This window comes from Caretta caretta, chromosome 1, assembly GCF_965140235.1.
Source record: "Caretta caretta isolate rCarCar2 chromosome 1, rCarCar1.hap1, whole genome shotgun sequence".
Classification (NCBI taxonomy): Eukaryota; Metazoa; Chordata; order Testudines; family Cheloniidae; genus Caretta; species Caretta caretta.
The window spans coordinates 161,115,907-161,141,079 of record NC_134206.1 but is presented as its reverse complement, the minus strand read 5'-3'; the positions used below and the strand labels follow the sequence as shown (position 1 = coordinate 161,141,079).

General features: G+C 42.1%; 1 protein-coding gene across 2 annotated transcripts in view; it reads left to right on the top strand.

Moving 5' to 3' along the window:
• The window catches only part of PCP4 (Purkinje cell protein 4), a 67,900-nt gene that overhangs the window by 22,750 nt on the left and 19,977 nt on the right, over nt 1–25,173 (top strand). Inside the window, exons 2-3 of one of the 2 annotated variants that reach the window (XM_048866337.1) lie at nt 42–93; nt 5,763–5,825. In XM_048866337.1, the coding sequence (XP_048722294.1) occupies nt 42–93; nt 5,763–5,825 (115 nt within the window). The remainder of the gene's footprint in view (nt 1–41; nt 94–5,762; nt 5,826–25,173) is intronic. The other variant, XM_048866348.1, reaches the window with a different exon arrangement.

The window sequence follows — 25,173 nt, the reverse complement described above, 5'->3', positions numbered from 1 at the left end:
CCCAGGGAATTCATATAATATCTTTTTTATATCTCTCTCAGAGACAAGGTACTGGAGCAACAAATGGAAAAGACAAGACATCTGGTGAGAATGGTAAGCCTAGATTTTATTTCATTTTGGAGAATATCAAACCAAGTTGTTTTCTTGTATCAAAATGTTTCATTTACAATATTGACATACATCAGCCTTTCCCTTTGCATCACTTTGAAAACTTGTCATTGCTGTCTTCATATTTATGTTTTTAGCATTTCAGTGTGAGCACCAGAGCCCTGAATTTGAACTTACAGTAGTGTCAAATAGGAGTAACTCTACTGAAGTCAATGGGTTATATGGGTATAAACTGGTACAAGTGAAAACAGAATCAAGTACCAAAATATTTGGCATCATGGACAAGGAAATTAGTGGTAATTCAATATTATGGACTGGGTCATCAGTGTCTGCTATATGTCTGAGCAAGGTGGGTAAAGACAAGCCAGCTGTGCCAGGGCTGCTCGTATCAACAATAGTCTTTATGTGACTTTATTTTGGGGAGCATGTAATTGCGGGTTCTCATGCCCCTCTGGGGAGCTGGACACTGAAGAGGAGGCAAGAAGGGATGGGTTCTTGCCATTTGAATGCTGCTGTACAAGAGTTGACTCACTGCTGGCTTGCCCCCTTGTAGCAGGGCATTGCATAGTAAGCTTTCCTCATCTGTCACTCCCTGCCGACAGCCAGTCCAGCCCTGTGGCGGTCTTCCTTTTCTTGTGACTCAGGTCTCCAGGCAAGTCACTTATAGTCCCACCTTTCCCAGGATAACAGAGTCCAAGAAACAAAAATCCAGTGTTTTTACATCAGGTCTTTAGGTCCTCTCTGGTCTCCATGTTTCTTATACCCTGTTGTCTCAGGGCTTTCAAAAGTCCTTATCCCCTTGTATCAAGGGGCTCCATGCCACTTTTCTGTGTGACTGGCAGGTGAGCCTAGGCCCTCTTTCCTCTGGGTTCCAACCCAGAGACTCAGTAGTGAGCAGGCAAGGTCTATTCAGACACACCCCCTGATATCTGTATGGGCTTCTTCCAGAGGCAGATTTAAGGGACAGAGCCTGGTCAGCAAATATGCAGCATGTGGCCCAATGGTTACGTGACATCATGTCACATGACCTGAAGATGAGCTGTGTGTAGTTTTGAAAGCTTGTCTCTCTCACCAACAGAAGTTGGTCCAATAAAAGCTGTTATCTCACCCACCTTGCCACATCACTTTAGGCTTTTTTAAACATAAACAGTTTAAAAAAAACCCATAAAACAAATCACAGGCCTGAACAAAAGTGGTATCTCACCCAACTTGTGTTGGCTTACGTATTTCCAATTACTGGAACCTTGCACCCTGGCAATGCTTTTCCTTGGCAAATTGTACTATAATGCTGTCCAGCTCCAACCTTGTGTCTCGTCTTTCTCAATTGCAAGGAGAACAAGGTCAATAAGCCATGCCTGTGATAGTGTTGAACGCATGTAGTTTTTGACATGTCGTATTGTGCTCATTGCATGTTCAATACTGACCACTCCAGCTGGTGTAATGAGAGAGTCAATGCAACATTTCCATTACTGGTAAAACATCATCAAGAGAATTTGACACTATGATATTCAAGTAGCTCTGGACTCCAAGTGACAAACTGAACTCCCATCTCCTTTGTAAAATAATTCATAATCTCATGAACCAAGTCTAAAGAAAAATTAGTTTTCCCATGAGTTTAAGGACTTCCTCCTTTAACTCCTCTAAAGTTATATTTTGAAGTTGTCGGGGACGGAGAAAACCAAATGGAGTAGCTGTCAAATTCACCAACATCAAGATTTTAGTTCCCTGATCATATTACTTAAGACCTCAGACTATTTCCTTTGCTTCTAACAGAATTGTGCACAAATTCATCGTCTATGAGATATACATGTCTCTTCCTGTGGCTTGAATATTTTGCATTTTCAAAACACATTGTTTCCCACCTGTTCTGAGATTCTTTTATAATTTCCTTCAGATTTGCGTTTTCTGAGCTCATTCACTGTGCTTTCAAATGTCCAGAGGACGTGGAACTTGTCAATTTTCTTTGACTGAAGGATTCCAGAGGCTGCAGCCTTGATAACTAAGATCCTATGCCACCAAAACTGATTGAGATAAACAGCCAATCCATGAAGGACAAGTTCCATTTGCTCCATATATGTTCTCATTACTCCTGTGTTCAGTGACAATTTCATCTTCTAGGCATTCAGTTGTACTCTGAAAATTTACTATCATTACCTCAGTGGCTTTCATTTGAGCTGCCCATTCAGTCTTGCAGAGTGCCTTTTAGATGTAAAGGTCTCTGTGACGGGGTTCCCTCAACCCTCGTGGTGCCTCCTCCTGGCTGTCCTGGGGATTAGCTCTGCCAAGTGCTGTGCTCTCCTCAGCAATCTCTATATCCATCTTCTTCTCTCTGTCTGCACTCTCAGAGCAGCAGCTTCCGGTTTGTGGCTTGGCTCTCCGGCTAGGTCACTAATTTCCTCCCCTTCTGGGGAAATTGCAGTCCTTCCAGACCTGCTGTCCAGCTGACATGCTGTCCAGTTCAACGCCCTGTGCCACTACCGAGTGGCTGGTAGGAGAACCCAGACTCACCCTCTCCACTGGGTTCCAGCCCCGGGACCCTATAATATGAAGCCAAGGCCGGTACTGTCTTAGCCCTTGCTGCTGTTTCCCTGGTTTCTTCCTACACAACTGGCTCCCCATCCTTTTTGGGTTTGCCAGTGTGACATTACCGAGGGTACAATCTGGACTGCGGAATAGCTATGTCTTCTCAGTTCTCCAACCTTGGATGCGTTTTACACTGCTTTACTGGTGAACAGCCACTCTTGGCCAGTTAATACACATCCTCTAGCATGCAAAATCACTCCCAGATATGTTACATGAATGTTTTGCCAGCATTACCTACAGGGTGAGACCAGCAAAATCCCAGTCCCAGTCTTGTCCCCAAGAAATGTGTGTCTTGTACTGCCCAGCACACAACTGAACAATGCAAGCTCACATAAAGCCTGTCATTTCATCAATGCACCAGCCTTGTTACCCCAAATGGAGTTTCCCCCACACTGGTTAAGATAAAACAATAAGTTTATTAACTACAGAAAGATAGATTTTAAGTGATTACAAGTAATGATGCATAAAAGTCAGGACTGGTTACAAAAGAAATAAAAGAGTAAAATGCAAGCTAATACCTAACTTGACAAGCTAAGTGAACTTGAAAGCAAAAAGGCCTTGTTTCACCATATGTTTTACAGCAGTCTGTACTGGCTGAAAAGCCTTAGAGCCAGTTCAATGATGCTTTCTTTGTCTTTCAAGCATTGTGGCTGCCATGAGTAGAAATGAGGGGAGAGCAAGGTGAATTGGAGGCTACTGTCTCTCATTCTTATACCACTCTCCCTTCTTTGAGGATTACCTCCAGTTTGCGGTGCAGGCGACAAACAGGCTCTTGTGGACATGATGTCTGAACCATCCTTGTGATGGTATGTAGATTTCTTATTCACACCTTCCCCCGTCAGAGAATGGCCGCATAAGCAAATGACAATCTTTTAACACCTGGCTTGGTGTCAGTCTGTGCTTTGTTTCTATGAAACTGGTTTAGGCCTACTTTTCTTAAACTTGGAGCATGTCACAGCAATGATACATAATGGAATCTTATAACTTCACATACAGTGTTGATACACATTTTAGCAGGACAATAATGTTGAGCATGTTATGACTTTTCAAATGATACCTCACAAGGTATACTTAGTACAAAATGTATCATGGTCTTGTAAAAGTGGTGAACGTAATGATCTAGACTGTCACACAGCCCACTCTCCCTCCACTCAGGGAATGACTGCAGACTCCTTCCCTGCAGCTCCCCCCCCTTTGCCACTTGCAGCTCCTGGGCTTTATACAGGCCCTCCTGTTCCTGCCCAGTTGACTCTGCTTCTAATTAGTGGCCTTTTTGTAGCCTACATCTCTCCCCTACTTGCTGTTTAATTAGGCCTACCTAGCCTGATTTACCCTCTTAGGGTCAGTGTGGGGAATACACCCCATCACAGTCTCCTTCATTCTTCAGAAGCCTGTTCAATTTCATCTGCTGCATCAATGCTGTCAAGTTCTTCAAGGGTCTAAAATGAATCATCAAGTTCCTCTTCTCTTTGAAAAACTGCTCTCTTGAGCAAGAATTTGAAGATAAAAATTATTTTTAGATTTAAGCATTAGTTTTTCCCACTGACAGGAAGATTTTGCAAAATATTTATATATTTCCTGCAAAGTTGAAAAGACAACCTTCCAGTCCAAACTAGCCTTATCTTCATCAGCACGCACCAAAACTAGGTTAAAGTGATGTGGTGGGCAATGGATGTATGTTGCAGGGCTGGCTCTAGGCACCAGCAAACCAAGCACAGGCTGGGGGTGGCACATTTCAAGGCGCAGCATTCCGGCCACCCTTTTTTTTTTCTTCTTCCTTGGGCAGTTGCACTCTCGGAGCTTGGGGCAGCAAAAAACCTAGAGCTGGGCTTGGTATGTTGCATACACTTTGTCTCCCTTTCCTGAAAGAAACTCTCTCATTTTTGTTTGGAATCCTCCACAAGCTCCGGTTCATTGTACTGGCCCCATCGTAACCCTATCCAGCCAGGTATTTGTAGTCTAATCCATACTTCCAGAATAAAACATTACTTAACTAGTCAAACAAGGATGCAGTGCCTGTCTCGCTTACTGCCCCAAAGCTTAGAAAATGCTCTTTTATATCTACTTTTTTCCTTCGATATAAACAATACTAACAAAGTGAAGCTAAATGGCCATTTGATCAACATAGCTAATATCCAGGGTTGCATCTACAATGACAGTGAAAAACAGCTGATTTGCAGCTATTAAGTATGTGCCTCCTGGCTTTTGATGTTAAAAGAGTTAAGTTCATCAGTAATTGTTGTGTTCAAGTATTTGATTCTCTTGGCGTCACTAATATGTTGGGAAAAAAGTTGTATTACATCTGGGGAGTAAATACCACAATTATTACGCTCCAGCACTTCACTGTGGCTGTGGAAGGGGAGACCCAAAATAGCTAAAGCTTTGATTGTGTCAAGCAATATTTTTAGTACATACCATTTCCTGATATTTTCATATGCTTCTTTATCAAAACATGCATTGATACTATGACCCTTCATGAGCTGTAGAGCTATCACAGGTGACTGAGTATGTTGCCTGGTCCTCCATGAACAGACATTAACTTTAGTGTATTCTTCCAATAGTTAAAACCTGTTATCTAAGTTGATTTTTGAGTTTCTGGATCCTCGAACACTCGACACAGGGACAGTATGCAGAATCTGAAATAAGAAATTCTGTTCACTCCAGCATTTACAATCATTTTTAAACAAGTTGAACATGGTTTTCTGGAAAAATAAAGACCACAGTTTTTAAGCCTTGATCCATGTTTAATCATGCTAGCCACTTGATATGCAAATCTTCATGCATTGCATTTTTCATTCTGTAAAATGAAAAGGAAAATGGTGGGTTGTAGGAAAAAAAATTAAACTGTTCATTTGGCATATCACTGTTAGTGGGGTGTCAAGGACCAGTCCATATCAGCATACACAGTTGCTCAGTTGATAAAACTGATTCTTGAACGTGACTTTTATCAGACTTTTATCCTGTTTCATCAGGAAGATTGCTTTGACCTGATCACCTACAGGGTCTTTGGGTTTTTGTTTTAAGATCATCTGTGGGATCTTTTGCTTAGTTGGTTTGTGGCTTATCTTCAGGGTCTTCAGCTGTGCTGGTTTCAAGCAAAGTTTCTCTGGAAATATCATCAGCTACTACTACAGGTAAAATTTCAGTGGTACTGCACTAATAGTTTTCCTGACTTAATCATGACACAACAACAGATTCATGCTTGCTGAACTGAGATGCAGTTCTTGGCTTTCTACTTCAGACTGCAGGGGTTGATCAGGAAGTTTACAACATAATAGTTTCGGGGATCTCGGGAGGCAGTTTGCAACAACAAAATCTCTTTTTCTTTTCATTTTCTAAAACCAGACTTGTATTTGTGTTTGTTTTTCATTTCCAGATATCTTCCAGTATGAGAATAACTAAGTTGGAAGTATAGGCCTAAATAAAGTGTCTTTTTGTGCGTCTTAATTTAGCCTTCAGTTGTGGAGGTAATCTTAAAAAATGTTGATTTTTCTCTACAGACTCTCCCCAGGCCTTTTCTTTCAGCCTACCAGTCTCTCCATTCTCTAGTGCTACAAGCAGGACTGCAGAATTCTGTCTGTCTCTTCTTGCAGTCCCCTCCTACTCTGGGCTTCCTCTCTTTATAGTAACCACCCAGCTCCTCATCCAGCTAAGACTCCTATTTAATTGGTCCTGGTCCCCACTCCAGCTGCACTAATTGAATATCCAGCTCTCCTTACCCCTTTCAGTGCCAAAAAGGGATTTACACCCCATCACAAGCACAAAGCTGCTATAAATAGAGGTGGTTGGGAAATGTTTTTCTTTTTTTCCTGTGGAAAACTTGACTTTTCATAAAACAAAACAAACAAATAAACAAACAAAAACCCCACCAACCAAACAACCCCCTGAACGTTTATGGCTGAAAACTCAATTTTCTGCAGAAAGCAAAAATTTTGCTTATTTAAAACCCCAACCATCCATCAATAAACACTTTTGAAGATTTTTTTTAACCAAGCCTTGCTTTAATGCAGCTGAGAAATGGGGCCACTGTCAGCTTGTGGAAAATTCATGAACAGGAAAAGGACCAAACTTACCAAATAAATTGTTCATTTCAATTTCGTTGCCTAATCAAAAGAGCAACTGTTCCTGCAGCTCTGTGTAAGCTCAAAAGCGTGTCTCTTTCACCAACAGAAGTTGGTCCAATAAAAGATATTACCTCATCCACTTTGTGGACTAACTGAAGGAAGGAAGAATTGAAAAAAAGGTATGAACAAGCCTGTTCTCACAAGATTTCAAGCCCATTTTTCCCCAGTGTTGAGAGATTTGGATTGTTCAGATAAGGTTTGGATATGCCTGTCAATTTTGTTATTCTGAAGTGAACCTCTGCACCTCTTGAGATTAACTCATCCTGAGATGTTATTTCTGTTTTACTTTGCTATTAAGGATAGATGACTTTCCCATCAGTGTTGTTTATATAAAGTTATAGTGAAATGAAATCAGTACCCTAGGTTCCAAATATTCTAAAACTATGCAGTTAAACAAAAATTAAAGAAGAAAGAGAAATACATATTTTGCTAGGGTTTTTTAACACGTTGACTCATTAGGCACAGATTTTGTTTCATTGCCCAAGTTTGCACACACAGCAAAGTCATTCATGTCCTCAAGTTAACTAAAAGGACGTCAGAGAAAATATTTTAGTTGATTGGTAAGGTTATTGGAGAGGTCTTTTTCTTTACTGTTTCAGCACATTGTGAACTGAGATTGTTTTCTTTGTGTTTCATCATGAATAAAACTGTCCAATCTCCTAAACTAATACAGACTCAGAGACTCAAATCCTGCTGTCCTTTGATTCAACAGGAATTTTGTCTGAATAAGGATTGCAGGGATTGTTCAAAGGAAAATAAGATCTTTAGTTAAACGAGACATTTTTATGTGTGGTATTGACTATATATTATGTACAATGTAAGCAAATTTGGTGTCAGTTAGATTTTTTATGTAATGTAATGATAACAAAGAGTGTCCTGTCTATGAAACAAAGTTCAGGGGCTCCTGGGGAGATGAGTGAAGGTCCTTTGTGCCATCTCAACCCCACACACTTGCATGAGGGTCAGGGACAATCTGATTTCCCGTTTGGAATTTCAAACAAAACATGAGGCAGCAAATGTATGAAAAGGAAAGTTGGACCCCAACTTTAGATCTTGTTCCATGAACTATGTCTTGCAGGTACTCCTAGTTAATTAAGCAAATGGGAATTATTCCTTTGGAAGCTGTGTGTATATTGTACACGTACCTAGACACGCTATACAGCCTCCTTAATGTATTTCGGCTGGAAGTCTGGAAAATGTCAACATCCTAAGCATGTTTCCATTGCTGGTGCTGCCACCCAGTATCTCTGCTGATGCTCTCCCGAGTGTCGACATGATGCTTTCCATTTTAAAGGAAGAAACCCCTTCTCTTTATCGCAGGCTGCCCAGCTGCGGAGTCGTGCTAAGAAAACAGCTCCAAAAGTGGCATTTAAACACCAGTCATTGCCAACGTTCCCGCTATTTTTTCCCATGCATGTGCGGAATGAATTTTGATATGTGCACTAATATGGAGGTGATGTGTGGTGGGGTTGGGGCCGAGGGGTTCAGGAGGTGACTCAGCACTGGGGCAGAGGGTTGGAGTGTTGGAGGGGGCTCTGGCTGGGGGTGCGGGCTCTGGGGTGGGGCTGGGGATGAGGAGTTTGGGGTGCAGGCAGGCTGCCCTGGTGCTGGGGCCAGAGGACTCCCCCCAGCCCTCTCTCTGCCGGCAGCAGCTCCGGGGAAGAGGTTCTTCTTCTGGGCAGCAGGAGCTCTGGGGCCAGGGGAGAGGCCCACGGCAGCCCTGCATGCCCCAGCTTGCTCCCCTCCTCACCCACCCCTCTACTTCTCTCCTCTCCAGCCCTCTGTGGCTGCGTGCCTGCACTGCCCTTTATAGCTTGCTGCACGGCTGCGCACCTTAGAGGGAACTTAGGGTGTTGCCCTTCTTCCTCCACCAGCCAATGATCTAACTGGTAAGAGGATCAGAAGAGCTACTGGAGACTAGCACTGGGTGAACCGTAGAAATAATTACTTTCAAGCATTCTGATGAATTAGAAGTGGAATTTTGATTCATGTTCAGATCCCTGTTTGCAGACACTGGTGCGGATAAAGTATTGTTCATGCAGTGTTTGTGGGAAATGAATTTTGGGCCCATAGCATAAATATTCAACAATATGCATGTTGTTGCTGTTCTATTTGCTGATGTGTCATATGCTTAGAAAGGTTTATATGAAACAGGTGTGCCTCCTTGTGGCTAGGACAGTGAATTAGCTCGTGCCCCATCTGGTGTCCCCTTTTGTTGGTTACTCTCACTGAGTCTGTGACCCTTCTCTCTCTCTGTGACATGGGGCGCGCTCTCTTTGTTACTTGCCCTCTGGTCAGGTCACTATATAGTTCCACCCCTCTCCTTCTGGGATAACAAAGGTCCCACCAGACAAGCTGTCCATATGCCATCTCAGGCAGTCTTCTGTTCCAAATCCAGATCCTGTACCACTTTGCATTGAGTTGCAGCCCAGGGACCCTATAACTAGCAGCCAAGATCTACATAAGCCCACTCCTTGCTGCTGTTTCCCTGGGCTTCCTCCACTTAACTTCTCTTGGTTGACCCTTCCTTCAGACCTAGAATTCTCCTCACCACCTCCCTGTTCCCAGAGAGTGACTCCAGACTCCTTCCCTGCAGCCCTCTTTTGCTCTCAACTTCCTGGCTTTATACTAACCAGCCTACTACTGTCTTGCTGGGCTTCATCATCAGTGAAGCCTGCCTCTCCCTCCAGAGGTAGCCAGGTAACATAACTGGCCTCTCAGGCCCACATTAACCCCTTTACTCCCCATCACAGTTTCCAATAAAGAAAGGGAATTTTGTGGGACAAATAAGCCTATTTCTTTGCTCTGCTTTCCTTTCATTTTCTTATTCTTCATACTTTACATACTGATTGCAGTGGCATGGTGATGGGACAAGATTTAGTTTGGTTCTAGCTGCTCTTTTTGAAGGTTAATTTATTTGATTAGCAAACACCTTTTTCGAGTTCTACGCAAGTTTGATTTTCTTAGAGGTATTTTTATTGGACCCACAGGTACTAAGTGTGATGTCCTGTCCCTTTAAATGTTTAAGCACTACCCCCATCCCCAGCGTAAAGCCTCATTTTCCTGTTGTTTGCAGCCAGAAAGCTATGACCAAAGCAGAGAGCTTTGTTTCTATCAGCTTCCTCTATCTATCCATTTCCTTTTTTTTCTACTGATAGAAATACAATACTAAGTCTGGAGGTATTTCAGGCCCATCTGGTCTCTTACTGCAAGCTCATGCATCCCTACCAACCAACTTTTTATAAGCAAAGCTATTGGGACAGTTGCAGTCCTATTAACTTCATTTTGTACAAATGTATAACACTCGTGCAACACATCACTCCGGCACTGGAACAACAGACTTTGCTTCTATGTTCAATCACAAGGAGCTCATTTTTCAATGAATGGAAACTGTGCAAAACTCTACAACAACCATAAGAACCATTGTGTTTTCATTCTCTCTCCTTGAAGACACGTGTGGCATTCTCTCCGCACAACTCAGACAATGAAATGAAATCTGTGTTAAAGACTCCTTTTTATAGTAGTGGACATCTTGGTAAATACTCATGATAGTATGTTCTTGTTTGATCTCCACTAGACGGCAACCCTATCTTGGTAGCAACATCTAATTTTGACTTCCACAGCTGACACTTCTCATGTTCCAATCTCCCAGTGGGAAGACTCCTTTATCATCTGAGCAATATAGTTACAGCCCCAAATTCACTCATCTGGGCCTGCTTTGTGGTAGCCCTGTTGCTTGGTTCTTGAAGAAGAGCAACAGCAGAAAGTGGGCTTCAGAAAAGGCAGTAGATCCCCTCCCAGCACCTAACACTGGCGTGAGCTGTATAGATTTGGGGAGGGATGGAATGGAGCAGTGCGGACTAGTTCCAAGAACTATTTTGACAGTGCAGAGTAGGATGGCTCGTAGCAGAGGGAGAGCATGTGCACAAATCATATTCCTAACAAACTGGGGACCTGACTAGACCCCTGTGGGATCATGGTGTACTAGCAGGACTCCCCTTCTGCTGCTCTCTTTAGTACTCTATCACGCTGCTCTGTGGGTTCAGCGGTGAAGGGTGTGGAGCAAAAGGCCTCTTCTCCCAGGCTACCTGTGCAAAACAGGACAGGATTTCTCTGCAGAACATTTCAAGATGGCAATTCTCTGTATAACACATAACACCATGTCCTCCTCTTGTGTATGTACAGCAGTTCACACAATGGGCCCCCCACCTGGTTTGGGGCCTCTGAATCCTACTATAATAGAAATATTAAATAATAATACCACCCAGCTGGAGCTCAATGGCAAAAGTCACACTGACCTCAGTGGCAGCAGAATTAGATCCTTAAAGACATTTATCTCACCTGACAATTGTAAATAGCCGTGGCCTGGCTTAGTGTTCTTCTACAGGTATGATCAAGTCATGCTGAAGACTGACATTTTACCATTGTGATACCATCATGGCCTGATCCAAAGCCCATGGAAAGACTCACATTGACTTCAGTGGTCTCTAGACAAAGCCCCAGAAGCCTTTTTGGCCAATATTTACAATAGTGCTATTAAGAAGCTACAGTATGTCAGCTTGTTATCCAAGAGTGGGGAAGAATAAAATTATTATTAGGAAAATGACACAATAAATTAATGATCTTAGGAGACAAGGTTGCTTGTGCTATTTACACAGAAAATTGAAAAAAATCATTTCTGTTTTACTGATATTTTGTCATTAGTAATCTTTTCAAATATAGATTCCTAAAGCTAGCCTTTAAACCCTATAGGCACCTAAATAAAAATGGCCAGGTTTGCACAGGCACGGAAAGCAGGTGCATCTCCCCACAGATTTCAGAGAGAGTTGGTAGCGCTCAGCATCTCCGCAAACCAGGCCACATTAGTTTAGATGCCTAAATATGAATTTAAGGACCTAAAAATGTATTCACTCATGTTTAAAATTTTTGCCCTAAATTTATATCTGTCTTCACTGCAGGACTTGAACTAGCATATTATCTTAAACACAGCTCCCTGTGAATTCAGCATGTTTGATGTCCTCATTATTCAGCACATCTGCCACTGTTTGAACAAGGTCCCCAGTCTGCCCATAGAAAGAGGGAAACAAGAGATGATAAACTGAGGACACCAGCAAGAAAGCAATGTTTAACTGGACTGTGGCAGTGCTCTCTGAGGCATCAGACAGATTAAGCTTTGGTTTACACCAGCTTCAATTGTTGTAAACTCATGCATACACCCCCAGCAGTGGGAAGGTTCAAAGCAGCCCAAACTACTAGCTTCAACTGGAACATGTACAGAGGGCCAGGCACAGCCCAGTCAGTGGGAGGCACTGGCTAAGAAAGGAGCAGGAGATTGGAGCAGTTGGCAGGAGATTTACTGATTCATGGTATCCCTTCAGCAGTCTCTATTAGCAGAGCTGCTACGGCACCCCTGCCATAACTTAAAGCTGCTCCCCCATGGTGGAAGACAGAAACGGTATCACCACTTGCCCTCTCATGGTATGAATCTGACCTGAGCGCATGGAGCCAGTTTAGTGCAGGGAGGTGTAAGTTACATTTTGTTTACCAACGTTGGTGAATCTGGTCTCGTGTGTTTTTAAGTGTCCTTTCTATTCTAGTGGAAAATAGTAGCCAAAGAAGTACTACTTACTTCCTATCCATTCCAGGTGCATGGCCTTCTTGTGCTTACTAGTCTTGTGATGTCACAAAGAGGTTTTCCATATCTCAGCACTTGTCGCTGCTCACCTAATTTCACATCATCCTACATTCTTCTTACATAACTTATAAGCTGCCACCATACAAACAGCTCTTTACAACCTAGCACATTCTGCAGGGGAATAATTGCATCAGAACCAGTGGGCTCTATCTTTAAATTTGGAAACATCCTTTTTTGCTATTAATAGAGCCCCTCCTTATCTTCTGAAAGCGCATGAGGTACACAACTGTTATTTCTGTGTGATTGAAAATTACTTTCTCCGAATGTCAACTCTACCATCAAACATTATGAATAACTACAATTACAAATTGTATGTAGGTTTCAGAGTAACAGCCGTGTTAGTCTGTATTCGCAAAAAGAAAAGGAGTACTTGTGGCACCTTAGAGACTAACCAATTTATTTGAGCATGAGCTTTCGTGAGCTACAGCTCACTTCATCGGATGCATACCGTGGATCTGATGAAGTGAGCTGTAGCTCACAAAAGCTCATGCTCAAATAAATTGGTTAGTCTCTAAGGTGCCACAAGTACTCCTTTTCTTTTTGAAAATTGTATGTATTTTCATGTGACGATTATGACAGCTTTCTGAAGCTGCTGAGTCAAGAGAAAAGTTGGACAGTTTTGCATTAACTCTTTTGGCAGGTAGAGTTGACCCATCCTGCGGGGCTAGGGTGATCATTTAACAAATGCCATTCTTCTTTCCAACTTTCTGTTCCTGTCTCAAGTACCTACTCATTTGATGTATGGTCTCTGCTTCAGAGTGTGCCCATAGAGATACTAGTGGAACTGTGGTCTGTATCTCATAGTCCCCAAGGGTTACGATGTGCCATGGCCACAACTGAAGTTTTGCTTAATGAACTCAAGGTATGGGTTATTTTGCATTTCATCACCTCTGTTTCAGTCTTTATCTATATTTCTTCTTTCACATCTGAAATAACACAGTTTGAACTCACTGAAATATGCATGCTTGTATGCCATATTTACAACACATGCAAAGAAGTCATCACGCTGTGCTTCTCATCATTGTGTGAATTATTAATAGGCATGGAGATATCCATCATAACTCTCCAACCAGCTATTCTCATGCACTGTTGTCAGCAGTCCATTCTGTAACAGCTTTGTCCAAACAAGGACTTAGGGAGATCTTGCACAACATAGGAGAGCTTGAGAACCAGAGACAACTACAGAATTGCTGTGTCCAGAAGACTAATCAATCATGTTTGCATTCACCTGTGTGCAATGCAGAGCACAATGGCACCAGAATCCCTGGCTGGGGCCCGTAGGCATTAATGGGGTAAATACTTGTGTTTAGGAACTCAAAATTCACTTCCCACGAACATTTTCCAATACACACTCACCATTTATTATTTCTGGGCGCAGTCCTGCAAGTAACCTTGTTATTTGTGGAAAATGAACTCAAAAGGGAAGGGAACACCTCTGAAGCTAATTTGTTTACATATTCAAATTGAATATTCATGGAATATGTTTTGTAGTATCTGCTTAGCTATAGCTGTCATATCCTTTTGTCACAGGGAGGTTAATGACTGAGCTATCACACTGCATTATATACTACAGCATTGTTTATTTTGACCTTCTCTCTAATGCTGCTCATGTAAAAAAAGGTCTGGCAGGCATTTGCTGAATCAATGTAAAAAAATCCTTTCCAGACTGAGGCTATCTCTGGTATTTTACCCCATGGCACCAGTAATGAGTTAGGTAAGGTGGCAGTGTCTGAAACTAGTTAATATTGAACTTCCTGGGTTATAGGTAGAGTGGCAGGGGGAAGTGACCGTGCAGTACAAATGTCCTCAACTGTTTTCATCATTGTATTTTACCAGTGTCCTCTCCTTAGAAGTGGTGTTTTCCAGAATGTGATGTCCAAATCAGTAACACATACCTTCCTCCTCCTTTCCACTTCCGATCCACAGATTCCAGCAGTCAAACTCTGCACCACCTTATACCCTTTACAGCCCAGCTGATGTCAGTTGGGATGCATGATGTGTCAGTCAGCACAGAACTTGGCCTCATGTCCAAGCCCCACCTCTTAAAATTGCAAAAATACCCCTCTAAAGAACATTCATAGGCACATGGACATCAGTTACAATAATACACCTTAACTAAGTGTGCATAAAAAAGTATCTAAATCCCTGCCATAGTCAACTTAACCATACATTTCGTATATCATTCCTAACAGTCGCACACTGAGAGTACAGGTGGGCCCTGCACCATGCTCTAATGGTCAACAAACTCAGTCTCTTTCAGACCAATGTGGGAAGCAAGATCCAAAGTTGAAGGCCCTATACTGAGCCACCAGCCATTCATATCTAGGGATGGTAGAAACAACACTCCAGGTGACTTATCTGCTGAGACAGCATTTAGGAGGAGAGCCAGTCATGCAGGTAACCAGGTGCCAAACCAAATAGGTCTTTACAGATTTATGTCCTCCCCATGACTGTTACTCCTTTAGTCATCAGATCTGATCCCCCAACTTGAATGTTCAGTGTCTCCCACTGTCTTCCTCCTTCCTATCTCCTCACCTCAGCCAGCATATCTTAGGTATAGCCAATCTTGTCCTTTATACTAGGACTCTTAGGCTGTCCTCACATCTTCCATGTGTGAGGGGGTTACACATGCATTGCATTTCCTCTCGTAGGTAAGTTTCCACTTCTGAGGCTCAAGGCTAGGTACAGTTTCTGATCAGAGGAGCACTGTGTGCTTAGTTACCCAGAGGGAGAAATCAGCAGTCAAGAATCTTCTCCAAAACTTTCAAACCAAAAACAATTGCGTATATATTGTTTATTTAGTATTAACACAACTTTTGCCGTGTGCATGAAATACAGTTCACACCTTCTGAAATTACACACACATACACAAAATGATTATGTGGGTTTTTTTGGAGAGGACTGTCTGAGGGAATATTAAGAAAAAATATGAAAAAAATCTATGATTTAAAAAATTGATAAAGCATCTGGGAGAGAAGCTACTGCTCTTGTTTCTTTCTTCTTTGATGTGTCTAGTGTCGTTTTGCTTTTTATTGCTACGTTGCAGCTGAATATTTCATCAAATAATAAAGAGAACTCTCAATTCCACATGTTTTCTTAACCAGTACCTTATTAAAAGTTGCATCAAGAAAATCAGCACAGCACTGACTGTATAGTCTGGTCAGAGTTCTCTCTCTGCACAGGAAGTTTTCAGTTCTAGTATCATTTATCATGGATTGCAGTGACTCCACCAAATAAATACATCCCCTAACACTAAGAATACAGCATTGTATATAAAGTGTGTGGGGGTTTATCTGATGTGACTTTTAATGACGCTGTTTAAAAAAAACCCCAAGAACCCCAAACCTGACACACTGGAACAGAAAGATTCCTTTTTCATCTGATGAAATGTTCCCAGACAAGCACACCAAACTCAGAAGTCCCCAAGGGAATAAAAAACATACAAGAACTACTTCAATTCCCCAGACTCTACTTGAAATTTTAAACCTTTTGAAATAAATTTCTACCATTCTTCCTTTCAAGGCCCCCTCAAATATCCTTAGCAGAAAGCCAGCTAGCTGGAACATATGGGACAGAAAAAAATCCTCACGACTGATGCTCCTGCAGCAAATCTATCTGTGTAGGTACTTATATGGCCCTCAACATCATAGTCTCTGAGTGCCTTCCAAGTGTTTAAAAATAGAGATAACAATAACTGTCTCTGTCTCTCTCTTTTTTTCCAGCCTGCAGGAGCAATGACTTGATTAGTTTATACAGATTTTTGTGTTTGTTTCCTTGTGCTTGTGTGTATGGATGTATTTGGAAGAGATCTAAAATGGGGCACAGAGGAGCAGATACGTCCACATTTTCAAAAAAATTGGCCACACTTTGGGGAGCTCAATACCGACGGCACGTGTGCAAGTTGGAGATTTGAATGCATACATACCTATGTGCATGTGACTCTGTGAATGCTTACTGGCCATTGCATGCTTGCAAGTCAGGCACACGCAAAAGTCCAAGTACATTTCTGAAAATGAGGGTCATAAAAAGCACTTTCCATGGGAAATCCTGGCTCATTGTTATGGAATGAGAAAATCAGAACTGCAGTGGCTGTACAGCACACGAGTGGGAGGCAGCCTACAGAAAGATCAAGGATAGCTTCATTAATTATTATTACTTATAACTGTACTATGGTAGTGTCTAGTGCAACGGAGCCCCATTGTGCTCGATGGCATACCTACACAGAGTAAAAGAGTCTCTGCTCCCCCTGCCCCCAGAAAAAAAATAGAGAAGACAGGCAAAGGATAGGTGGAGAAACAGAGGTGAAATCACACAGCAGGTCAGCATAGAGCCAAGAATAGAATCCAGGTCACCCAACTTCCAGTTGAGTGCCCTATCCATTGGACCTCACTGCTTCTCAAATACTGTTTTTTCTCACACACCCTTGTATTTCAGAAATTAGAGCAGAAAGTGCCTCTCTCTCAATCTCTCCTCTGTCACACTCTGGTTTTGCATTGCGCTCTTTGCCTCTTAGCTTTCACCACTAATTCGTGGTGGCTGAATCTGTTCTGGGTGAGAGTCTGTCTTAGTTTGTTTGTACTTTTAATTATATCAGTCGCTTAGGCCCAGATCTTAAAGGTATTTAGGCATTGCTATTCACAACATTGCAGTGCCTAACTGACTTAGGAGCCTAAGTCCCATTGCCTTTCAGTGAGACTTAGACATGTAAGTGCCTAAATCCCGTTGAAAATGAGACTTAGGCTGCTAAGTCAGTTGGGCACTGCAAGGTTAAAAAGGTTAAAAGGGTGGGCATTTCCCCCCCAGGAGTTATACATTGAAATAAAGGAAACTTTGGACATGTCATCAGTTTTTGCTGCTTAGAGCACTCAGAAATGCATTTACGTTCCTGTCAGATGTTAGCGAGGAAGGGCGTCACTGAAATTATGCCCTTGACAAGTACCACAGTTCTTTTTGAAGTTGGCTTATAATTATCCGTGTGCTGCTTCACCACACACCAGAAGCAATGAGACCGCTTCTTGTGATTGGCACATACCAGACACCTACTGACTTGCTCCTTTCAAATGACAGCCTTAACATTTAAAAACCTTCCTACCACACACACACTGTTGGGATTCTGTCTTGCTGCTGACACGGGAGTATGAGCCAAATTCATCCCAGTGAAGTCAATGGCATTACATCGGAGATAAATGTGGCCCAGTATCTTCCGGGACTCTATGGGAGTGTCTATGCAGAGTCAGGGCCAGATTCATAGCTGGTGTAAATCAACCTAGCTCTATTGAAGTCAATGGAGTTAGGTTGATTTACACTAGCAAATGATGTCATTCTCAGTGTTTAAAACCCCTAACAGCACATGTCTAAAAAGACTGATAAAAGTAGAGCAGCTCAGCAGCTCTAATTTAGTGGACGTGAAAAATGAGGAAGGAAAGAAATCAGTGCACCACACTAGTTACCAGTACATTCTAAAGCAGCAAGATGACTCTCATTCTTAGTACATAAACTAATTCATAGTACTGTTCTTTTCCCCCAGAAGGCTTGCTTTTGGAAATGAAAAATGCCTCCCCATTTATATAGTTTTTCTGTTAATAATTTGATAATCTATTAATCAGCTTCCAAAGGTTTTTATGATTCTAATATATAGCTCATCGCAGCCATAATGCATTTAGCCTGATGCTCTACAATCACTGTGTAATTTGGTATAATTGGAAGTCCCTGCTCAAGGGAGTGCCAGCATTCCGAATGGCAGGAGTGCTACAGGTTCGGACTGAAATCAAGGCTATTTCCAGTTGAACTGGTGTCCTGGACAGAGAAGAGATTCAGTGTTCCAATCCACCCCATGTTTGGTCCTGTCATCCATTATTCCCTCTTGACTCAGTGACCTTCCAGCTACTTACCTGTGTTTTTTACACCTTCTCTCTCCCCCTCTCAGTCATTGAGTGATCACGTTTAGTTCCAGATGTACCCCAAAATCCTTTCCAATGTTTACCATGTTCCGTTACAGGAGGTACTAGAGTGACCAGCACAAAAGATACTAAGTTTGCATCTGAGTCCCAAAGCCAATAGTTGCACTCAGCTAAGTGGGAAACTGCATATTTCTAGCTGCTGACATAGGTTCAGAGGGCAGCTTGGCTTGTGTTTAGCACCCCTTTACGTTAATCCCAAACAGCACAGAATGGGAAAGAGAGAAGCCTTAGTGAGGCTGCTACAGCCCTTGCCCTGATGCAACTGGACAGAGCCTTGGCTGCATCACCCCTCTCACCACACTGGCTAGCGCAGCTACTCAGAGTCACTAGCTGCCTTCTGGTCTGGTCCAGAGGCAGGGCAACCATGGATTGTCCTTTGCTTGGCGCTCATGGCAAAACGGTGACTGAGTCCATTATAACGCATGTGAATCTTTATATACAAAAGTAGAAAAAGGCGAACTACAGGGTTGTGACTTAAACTGTAATGTATGAGAACAGAAAGCTGCCAGAAGGAGTAGGCTGGAATGTGCTGGGAGTATAAGTGTGTGGTTGAAGGAGAATGGGCAAGCACATGCTGGAAGACATCATGCCAAGGGATTGCTGCCAGTGATTGGAGGATTCACAGGCTTAGAGAGCCAGCCGAAGGGAGGACTGGCCAGGGTGAGCCCTGTGTATTGATGCAGCTGAAGGATTGAAGTGGGACAGAGAAGGTAGTTAGAAGATGGCATCACCGTGGCAGTGAGAAGAGTGGCTGTCCTTAATGGATGTGGCACCTTTCACAGTAGCCTACCCATAATACTGCCTTTCACATGTGGTGGGAAGTTTGTACATGAAAAATTTGTTCCCACACTATGCTGGTTTCTGTCCAATATATTCATGTATTCATTTTCATAAGCACCAGATTACCCACCACCACCACCACCACCCTGGTGCTATTTTTATTACTGTTGTTGTTAATTTAACAAAGTGAGATTGGTGAGCTTACAATTTCTGGCCCCAATCCTGCACGCACACAAAGCACGTGAATAACTTTCCACATATGAGTAATTCCACTGAACTCAACGGGTCCACTCATATGTAAATGTTTGCAGGACAGGGGCCGGTGCTCAACATAATGCAATAAGAGAAGGTTCTGAGGCTATTAGCTTTTGTACATTATTTCCAATTTTATTTTACTTGAGTCAGATTTTAGAGCACTGGAGTGGGAATAGGAAGGATTGTGGAAACAACATGGTTTTCAAGTAGAATTTTCAGAAGAGGAGGAAACTTGGCTACATACAGAATCAGGGAGGACATTGCAGGTGTAAGAGGCACCATGAGAGGGGGAACAGAGGTGCTTGTGTGAGGAGATAGCGGGCATACTAAAGTGTGGAACCAGGAGTTCAGAACTTCCAGCAATTGTGTGCAACGATACTATTATTTAATAGTAATAATTAATAATAAATTACATACTTGAGTTCTGTTTCTGCACTTTGAATTCCATCAGCCTTATATTTGTCTTAATAATCCATATGGTCCCATAGATTACTGATCAGCTCTGTGTATGGAAACTATTAATTCTTGATCAGTTATTAGTGAAACAACTGATACGCCACAGTAGACACTTGAGAAAACCCTTTATTAGTAACACAGTAAATATGGGGCAATATAAATAAACAGCCATGTTTGAATTTCAAACATATTAAAAGCTGGGCTCATATCCAGGGATACAATGTGTTTATACATGATTTTGGAATTTATTCCTTGTCTATTCTAGTCAGTCCAAAAGCAATTGAGGTTCTAATCTAAATTAAAGATCTCAAATTGCTAACCAGTTAATGGCAGAGTGTTAGCCTTTATAATCATGAATGGACAATTTCTTCCAGATAGTTTCTACTTTCACAAATCTCCCCCTAGCCCTCATATTTGAGAATGTATTGAAACAAGTGCCTCTCTCTATCACACAAAATCTAGGTCAGAGACTCTTTCACCTGCACATCTACAGTTATACTGCGCATTAATGGTGCATTAACTTCCTAAGCATCATGACCTTTGTCTTTTGTAGTCTGAAGTTCAGGCTAGCTTTGCTTTGTTGTAATAGTTCTTGATGGGATTTTTCTGAGTAAAAGATCATCATTGCTCCTGTACTTATGAAATATTTTCTACAAAGAAGCTGCAATTCACTGTATATTCAAACCATATTAGTTCATTATAATTTTATCTTGCTAGGCACAAAAGAATTTCATTTTTATAAGAGTAACTGTATGCTGATATTTTACTTGCAAATTTTTTCATACTGAGCTGTAGTTTACGCATATCAGTGTTTCATTTAGTTGTTATAAATATTTACATTGCACCGCAGTATCTGCATGCACTGTGTATGGCTTGGTTAAAAGCAAAGACCATTCTTCTATGTATAGTATGAGAAGCTATCACTCCTTGACCCAGCTCAGCAACAAAATTTTCAATGGGATGACACTGCCACTAGACCAAACAACAGAGGAAATGGAACTAGTACTTATCAATAAGCCCAGAGAAAAAGGTGTGTCTTATAATGCTTTGTGAAGGTAGTCAGGTGGAACTTGGGGAATCTCTGACAGTGACAAATACAAGGGAGCTTTAAGCCACCTTTGCTATCTTTTGATCCTGGGCTAATTTCTATGGGATGGACTCCCAATACCAATCTGAACAGTCAGAAAAGTAAGTTAACTTACACTGGCTGCTTATGTCCCCAAGGTTCCATTGTAGCAGCCAAGGATGGCGAGGACATTGGGATGTCCTAGTCACACCTGTTTTCCTTGAACACACCCCTGGTGCCTGTGACAAGCAGAGAGTGTGGAGTAGGAGCTGCAGGACGAATCACATGTGACTGGGCTATTTCAGCTGGAATTACAACTTTGAGACACTAGAGATGGAAAAACACAGAAGGGGCAGGAGGTTGGGGGCTTTGTGATACCAAAACTGGGAGTGGTTATAATCACAGGGCTCATTTCATTGGAATCCCTAAAGCTCAGGAGTGCAGGCATGTAGGAATTAGCCCTATCTACTGCTGCTATTATTCGTTCAGCAAGATGGCCACTCCCAGCATTATGTTCAGAAATGATAAATGTTATTTTTAAGACGTTTTAAAATATGCTTCCAAATTTATTTCTGATCACTTTATCTGGTGGCCTGGATAAAATCAGACCAGTTTTAGTGTAGGGTTTGTCTCCATTGGAGCGGGAGGTGTAATTGCCAGCTCAAGGAGACATAACCATTGTAGAGCCAGCATGCTAAAAATAGAAGCGTAGCTGTGCAGATATAGTGGCAGGAGGGTCTAGCCACCCCAAGCATGAGCCCGTCCACACATGCTTGTGCAGAAAGATGCTTGTGCCATCTTAGCTACGCTTCTATTTATTTTTTAGCATGGTAACTTGATCAGAGCTAGCGTAGATACATCCATGTGAGCTGGAAATTATATTGCCAGCTTCAGTGTGAATTTACCCTGAGATATACGTACACACACCCCTCTCCACAGCACCCCTACCTGCTGGTCATACAGGTTGAAATTTTCACAGGGGCTTTTGGGAGTTAAGTGCCAATCTGTTGTTGATTTTCATAATCTTGTACCATCCTTCTATGACTACAGTTATTCTATAGATGATAACCTGATTTGGAACCCAACCAATGGCTGGTTAAGAACTAAAAGAAAATCTAAGAAGAATTATTCTTCAAAATATAAAGCATTGCTATAAATGAGAACACAGAACATAAGAATTGCCATACTGGGTCAGACCTGAGATCCATCTGGTCCAGTATCCTACCTCTGACAGTGCCCAGTACCGGATTCTTCAGAGAAAGATAGAAGAGCCCCTGCAGTAGGCAGAAGAGCGATAATCTGCCCCTCATGGAGGTCTTATCCTAATTACTAATAGTTATAGTCTGGTTTAAACCATGAAGCATGAAGTTTTGTTTTCTTTCCACACTTTTTGTTAGTGTTACTTATTATAATTCTGATACCCTTGTGTAACCCTTCTGCCAGTCAGAGTCGGCAGCAACAAGGGCGGGTTCAATATCTAGGGGTTCCTTTTCAACAATACTACACAGAACCGGCTTGAGCCCCCACCCAGTAACCTGGGACAACCCTCTGGGTTCCTGTAAGAGGCAATACTTCCCCTCTCGCAAGCACAGAGTCCGAGTGTAGAAAAGAAACTTTTAATAGAAAGGGCGAATGTAACTTAGCATTAATTTGGGAAAATGTTGCAAGCAGGGTTCATAAGCATAAACCCATGAGCCAAACTCCCACCCCAGAGTTCGTTGGGCAGTGTCTTTTTGCCTCAGGTTCTTAAGTCCAGCAACCAAAGGTTCCTTTAACATGCCTATCCCTTCATCACACCCCACTCTCAGTTGTTGTCCTTGGTCAGTGAAGACCCAGAGTTCAGAGGTTCCCTTGTGTGAGTTCACCTCCCACCCTGGAGGGTGGGCACCTTACTCGCTCCACTGCCCAGGCACTTGATCCAGCATCAGGTCCACTCCACCAGCCGCCCTGCTGGCTGCTCACAGCTCTGTTCTACTGGCTGCCCTGATGGCTGCTCGCTGCCTGCCTGCTCTGCCCCTCTGGGATATCTTGAAGTCCCACCTCTTAACACAGCTCTCAGGGGGCCACACCACCAGGTACAAGTACCCACACTCTCTCAACTCACTGGGCTTTGGCACCCGTGTCCACTGCCTGGTGAGTGAAGTTTAGTTGAGGGTGAGTCCCTGAATCAAGGTATGTCAAGCACAGTTCTGCTGCCCTTGATTCACACAACAAGGATAACAACCTTTTAGAACCCCTGCCCCCAATAACAAAGTGACTTCTGATTCAACACCAGCCAAAAATGATCATTTGGGTAAAGCAGCCACATCATGCTGAACACCTAGGCACCCATGCACACAAGGTTGGCTCCTGAAGTCCTCTTCCCAGCTTATCACTAGAGGTCAGGTGAGAGCTCATTCAGACTCTGCTTACCTTTGCTATCCATGTAAATATCCAGTCCCCCTTTGAATATTGCTAAATTCCTGGCCTCAGTGATGTTCTGTGGCAATGACAGTCTAATGACACATTGTCTGAAACAGTATTTTATTTTATCAGTTTTGAATTTGCCACCTTCCTATTTAGTTGAATGTCCCCTTGATCTTGTGTCATGAGGCGGAGAGAACAGAAACTCCCAATCTACCTTCTCCACACCATTCTTATTTTATATACTTTTAGCATGTCCCTTTTTATTAACCTCCTCTGTGAAGTAAACAATCCCAGTCTTTTAAGTCTCCCTTCAGGAGAGTTTTTCTATGCCCCTAATCATTCTTGCTGCCCTTCAATAACCTTCTTTAATTCTGCAAGATCCTTTTTGAGATGAGGCCAACATGCCCTGTACTACATGTACTAATTCAGGTCAGGATGCATGTTGATTTATATAGTGGCAATGTAATATTTTCCATAGTATTCTTCACTCCAGTCCTCATTCCTCCTACCGTCTTGTTGACCTTTTTAAGCACTGTTTTAATCAGAGGTTTTCATTGAGCTGTCCACAATGACACCTAAGTCCCTTTTTTGAGTCAATACAATTAATTTACAACCCCAAAAGGTATCTGAATAATTGAAAAATTTCCCTCCAACCAGATCAGTGGGAGTTTTGTCTGAGTAAAGAGTACTTGTTTTAGACTCAAGGTTTTAAAATACTGTTTGGAGGACAAGTGGGCTTTCAGTTCATTCTCTCTATTTCTCCTCCATTTAAGATGACAAAGAAAGGGCAGAAGGGTTGGGCTCTTGAGGGAAAGGGAAGAAAAATAAAAATTCTGAGGTTGTTCAATCTGTGTTCAATTCTAAGGTTTGAGCAGTTTTTGGAATTAGCTGGTCTTTATATAGCACAATTGTAGCTGGTCCTGGGATGTACTGTACACTGCCTATCCTCAATATGCCAGCGCTCACTGTGTCATTTGGAGGTTTTGATCCTAATTGAAATCCTTTATTACACTAACCCAACTTGTGTTTTGGTGGGTGGAGGAAAGACATAAAATTTCCAGTCCTTCATCTAGATACCAGCCTCGTAAACTCAGAGGGCTTGTAATCCTTAGCTACAAGGAAGCGAAAAATGAGTTTTTATGGATTAGAGGAATATGGTCTGGAGCAATAAACAGCTCGCCAACTGAGTGTGTCAATGGAGATAGTGTGGCTAATAAGCTTTATTGACAATTTGACATGTCTGTAAATCCGAGCAGAACTCAAAAAGTGTCTATTGAAGCTTAAATTCACACATGGGAAAATATTTTCAGAGACGTTTAAAATTAAGAGCAAAGCTAAGCAAGAGAGAAGTTCTAGAAAATAGAATTCTTAAGGGAAATCACTGATTATCTTCTGTCTTTTATTTAATTGTTTTAAAGCAGACTCTGCTGCTAGTAAGCACTGACGTTGAAAGCTTTGAGAAATCACTGGTACAAATAAAACACCAGCACTAGAATGTGCACATTCTTTTTAGACCTTCTTTAGAGATATTCCATCTATTCCTAACTTTTATTTCGATTTCATTTGTTCTGGGTTCTCTCTTTCACTTTAAATTAAGCTGTTAACTTCTTTTTTATTATAGGCAGGATTGGTAACACACCTCTTAAGGCTACCTGGCACTTCCCAGTATAAGACCCCTTTTCAATTGCTTATAATTTTGTCAATCTTTAACCATTAGGGGCTGACATTTTCTACTCTGGA